Source organism: Eucyclogobius newberryi, unplaced genomic scaffold (genome assembly GCF_026437365.1).
Source record: "Eucyclogobius newberryi isolate DKJ021-1_F unplaced genomic scaffold, fEucNew1.0.hap1 SCAF_6, whole genome shotgun sequence".
Taxonomy (NCBI): Eukaryota; Metazoa; Chordata; class Actinopteri; order Gobiiformes; family Gobiidae; genus Eucyclogobius; species Eucyclogobius newberryi.
This window is the reverse complement of record NW_027316278.1, coordinates 39581477-39586077: the sequence shown is the minus strand read 5'-3', so window position 1 is coordinate 39586077 and position 4601 is coordinate 39581477. Positions and strand designations below refer to the sequence as shown.

General features: G+C 56.4%; 1 protein-coding gene across 1 annotated transcript in view; it reads left to right on the top strand.

The window, feature by feature from the left end:
- Positions 1-350: 350 nt before the first annotated feature.
- Positions 351-4601, top strand: part of arid3c (AT rich interactive domain 3C (BRIGHT-like)) — a 181541-nt gene continuing 177290 nt past the window's right edge. The window contains exons 1-2 of the mRNA XM_072433920.1: positions 351-386; positions 686-1327. Of these exons, the coding sequence (XP_072290021.1) occupies positions 351-386; positions 686-1327 (678 nt within the window). The remainder of the gene's footprint in view (positions 387-685; positions 1328-4601) is intronic.

The window sequence follows — 4601 nt, the reverse complement described above, 5'->3', positions numbered from 1 at the left end:
TGAAGTGTTAAGTGTCTGATGATGATCTGCTGGTTTTCTTCTGAACTAGGAAATGTAAGAGATGAGTATTGGGCTTTAATGTTCAAATCTCAATAGGTTAAAAGAGGTCATCAGTGTGTGCGTGTCCTCTGAACCCAAGCAGCGCCACACGCACGCGCGCGCACCAGTCTGGACCCGGTGACGTGAGGCGCACGTGGGAGCGGAGCCTCTGGTCTCTGCGCGTGGACACTTGTTGCCAAAAGCAGCTCGAGACAGCAGCGCGCGCACCGCACCTCGGACCTGAAAGAGGACTGCGCACCCCGGGACTAACCAGGACTCTAACCCGGGACTATCCCGGGACAGACTGTAGTATGGTGGACAACAACAGCGTGACCAGCGCCGCCCTGGTGAGTGCTCCTGAAACACGCGCTCCTCTTGTCTCGGGGACATTATGGTGTCTCTGTGGGTAAATGTGCGTGCATTATATGGCACTATTTCATGATTATTATTCTCGTCTCTTCTTTTTGTCTGTTTTCACGTGCGCACCGGGAAAGCTCACGCACGTTAAAGTCTCCACTGAACTTCAGACAAATAGATATAATAATAACGCTCCGTTGTTTAGGAATCTTGTCTGAGGAGTTTTAAGAAGTTACAAAAAGTTTTGCTCTTGTAACCTTTGCTCCCTGTGTCTGCTGTGCGTCCGCAGCCCGGAGCCTTTTCCAGCGGCAGGATCCTGACCCCGGGCGCAATCCAGAGCGCGCCCTCCGGCCCGGGTCCCGGCTCTGGCCCCGGCTCTGGTCCCGGGACGCAGTCCGGGGGCATGAGGCTGGAGGCAGTGATGGAGAACCTGCAGCGGCAGCAGGCTGCACGGCTGAGGCAGGCGGAGAAAGAGCTGCAGAGCCAGCTTCAGCACCAGGCGCTGCTGCGGCACTACCAGGCGGCGGTGCGCTTCAGCACCCCGGGGCTCAACCCGGAGCTTAACCCGGGGCTCACACCGGGGCTCACACCGGGGCACAAACCGAGGCTCACACCGGGGCTCACACCGGGGCTCACACCGGGGCACAAACCGAGGCTGGGCCTCGGGCCGCGGGGAGACTCTAGAGCGAGCAGCGAGGAGCGGAACATGGAGGAGTCTGAGGAGGAGCCTCTGGAGCCTCTGGAGCCTCTGGAGCCTCTGGAGCCTCTGGAGCCTCTGGACCTGGAGGAAGAGAACTTTCCCCCGCAGAGCTTAAGCCGCGGGCCGCTCATCAGCAGAGTCTCCACAGGGCAAGTCCCGGCCCGGGGCCCCGGCCCCGAGTCTCCTCAAAACCCAAACCACGAGTGGACCTATGAGGAACAGTTCAAGCAGGTAGGAACCCACCCAGGCTCAGAGTGTGACAGGCTCAGAGTGTGTGACAGGCTCAGTGTGTGACAGGCTCAGAGTGTGTGACAGGCTCAGTGTGTGACAGGCTCAGAGTGTGTGACAGGCTCAGTGTGTGACAGGCTCAGAGTGTGTGACAGGCTCAAGGTGTGACAGGCTCAAAATGTGACAGGCTCAGAGTGTGACAGGCTCAGAGTGTGACAGGCTCACAGCCTGAAAGGATTAAAATGTGACAGGCTCAAAGTGTGACAGGCTCAGAGTGTGACAGGCTCAAAATGTGACAGGCTCAGATTGTAACAGGCTCAAAGTGTGACAGGCTCAGAGTGTGTGACAGGCTCAGAGTGTGACAGGCTCAGAGTGTGACAGGCTCAGAGTGTGTCAGGCTCAGAGTGTGACAGGCTCAGAGTGTGACAGGCTCAGAGTGTGACAGGCTCAAAGTGCGACAGGCTCAGAGTGTGACAGAGTGTGACAGGCTCAGAGTGTGACAGGCTCAGCGTTTGACAGGCTCAGAGTGTGACAGGCTCAGAGTGTGACAGAGTGTGACAGGCTCAGAGTGTGTCAGGCTCAGAGTGTGACAGGCTCAGAGTGTGACAGGCTCAGAGTGTGACAGGCTCAGAGTGTGACAGAGTGTGACAGGCTCAGAGTGTGTCAGGCTCAAAATGTGACAGGCTCAGAGTGTGACAGGCTCAGAGTGTGACAGAGTGTGACAGGCTCAAAATGTGACAGGCTCAGAGTGTGACAGGCTCAGAGTGTGACAGAGTGTGACAGGCTCAGAGTGTGACAGGCTCAGCGTTTGACAGGCTCAGAGTGTGACAGGCTCAGAGTGTGACAGGCTCAGAGTGTGACAGAGTGTGACAGGCTCAGAGTGTGACAGGCTCAGAGTGTGTCAGGCTCAAAATGTGACAGGCTCAGAGTGTGACAGGCTCAGAGTGACAGGCTCAGAGTGTGTCAGGCTCAAAATGTGACAGGCTCAGAGTGTGACAGGCTCAGAGTGTGACAGAATGTGACAGGCTCAGAGTGTGTCAGGCTCAGAGTGTGTCAGGCTCAGAGTGTGACAGGCTCAGAGTGTGACAGGCTCAGAGTGTGACAGGCTCAGAGTGTGTCAGGCTCAGAGTGTCAGGCTCAGAGTGTGACAGAGTGTGACAGGCTCAGAGTGTGACAGGCTCAGAGTGTGACAGAGTGTGACAGGCTCAGAGTGTGACAGGCTCAGAGTTTGTCAGGCTCAGAGTGTGACAGGCTCAGAGTGTGACAGGCTCAGAGTGTGACAGAATGTGACAGGCTCAGAGTGTGTCAGGCTCAGAGTGTGACAGGCTCAGAGTGTGACAGGCTCAGAGTGTGACAGGCTCAGAGTGTGTCAGGCTCAGAGTGTGACAGGCTCAGAGTGTGACAGAATGTGACAGGCTCAGAGTGTGTCAGGCTCAGAGTGTGACAGGCTCAGAGTGTGTCAGGCTCAGAGTGTGACAGGCTCAGAGTGTGACAGGCTCAGAGTGTGACAGGCTCAGAGTGTGACAGGCTCAGAGTGTGTCAGGCTCAGAGTGTGACAGGCTCAGAGTGTGACAGGCTCAGAGTGTGACAGGCTCAGAGTGTGTCAGGCTCAGAGTGTGACAGGCTCAGAGTGTGACAGGCTCAGAGTGTGACAGGCTCAGAGTGTGACAGGCTCAGAGTGTGTCAGGCTCAGAGTGTGACAGGCTCAGAGTGTGACAGGCTCAGAGTGTGACAGGCTCAGAGTGTGTCAGGCTCAGAGTGTGACAGGCTCAGAGTGTGACAGGCTCAGAGTGTGTCAGGCTCAGAGTGTGACAGGCTCAGAGTGTGACAGGCTCAGAGTGTGACAGGCTCAGAGTGTGTCAGGCTCAGAGTGTGACAGGCTCAGAGTGTGACAGGCTCAGAGTGTGACAGGCTCAGAGTGTGACAGGCTCAGAGTGTGACAGGCTCAGAGTGTGTCAGGCTCAGAGTGTGACAGGCTCAGAGTGTGACAGGCTCAGAGTGTGTTAGGCTCAGAGTGTGACAGGCTCAGAGTGTGACAGGCTCAGAGTGTGTCAGGCTCAGAGTGTGACAGGCTCAGAGTGTGACAGGCTCAGAGTGTGACAGGCTCAGAGTGTGTCAGGCTCAGAGTGTGACAGGCTCAGAGTGTGACAGGCTCAGAGTGTGTCAGGCTCAGAGTGTGACAGGCTCAGAGTGTGACAGGCTCAGAGTGTGACAGGCTCAGAGTGTGTCAGGCTCAGAGTGTGACAGGCTCAGAGTGTGACAGGCTCAGAGTGTGACAGGCTCAGAGTGTGACAGGCTCAGAGTGTGACAGGCTCAGAGTGTGACAGGCTCAGAGTGTGTCAGGCTCAGAGTGTGACAGGCTCAGAGTGTGACAGGCTCAGAGTGTGACAGGCTCAGAGTGTGACAGGCTCAGAGTGTGTCAGGCTCAGAGTGTGACAGGCTCAGAGTGTGTCAGGCTCAGAGTGTGACAGGCTCAGAGTGTGTTAGGCTCAGAGTTTGACAGGCTCAGAGTGTGACAGGCTCAGAGTGTGTCAGGCTCAGAGTGTGACAGGCTCAGAGTGTGACAGGCTCAGAGTGTGACAGGCTCAGAGTGTGTCAGGCTCAGAGTGTGACAGGCTCAGAGTGTGACAGGCTCAGAGTGTGACAGGCTCAGAGTGTGACAGGCTCAGAGTGTGACAGGCTCAGAGTGTGACAGGCTCAGAGTGTGACAGGCTCAGAGTGTGTCAGGCTCAGAGTGTGACAGGCTCAGAGTGTGACAGGCTCAGAGTGTGACAGGCTCAGAGTGTGACAGGCTCAGAGTGTGACAGGCTCAGAGTGTGTCAGGCTCAGAGTGTGACAGGCTCAGAGTGTGACAGGCTCAGAGTGTGACAGGCTCAGAGTGTGTCAGGCTCAGAGTGTGACAGGCTCAGAGTGTGACAGGCTCAGAGTGTGTCAGGCTCAGAGTGTGACAGGCTCAGAGTGTGACAGGCTCAGAGTGTGACAGGCTCAGAGTGTGACAGGCTCAGAGTGTGTCAGGCTCAGAGTGTGACAGGCTCAGAGTGTGACAGGCTCAGAGTGTGACAGGCTCAGAGTGTGACAGGCTCAGAGTGTGTCAGGCTCAGAGTGTGACAGGCTCAGAGTGTGACAGGCTCAGAGTGTGACAGGCTCAGAGTGTGACAGGCTCAGAGTGTGTCAGGCTCAGAGTGTGACAGGCTCAGAGTGTGACAGGCTCAGAGTGTGACAGGCTCAGAGTGTGACAGGCTCAGAGTGTGACAGGCTCAGAGTGTGTCAGGCTCAG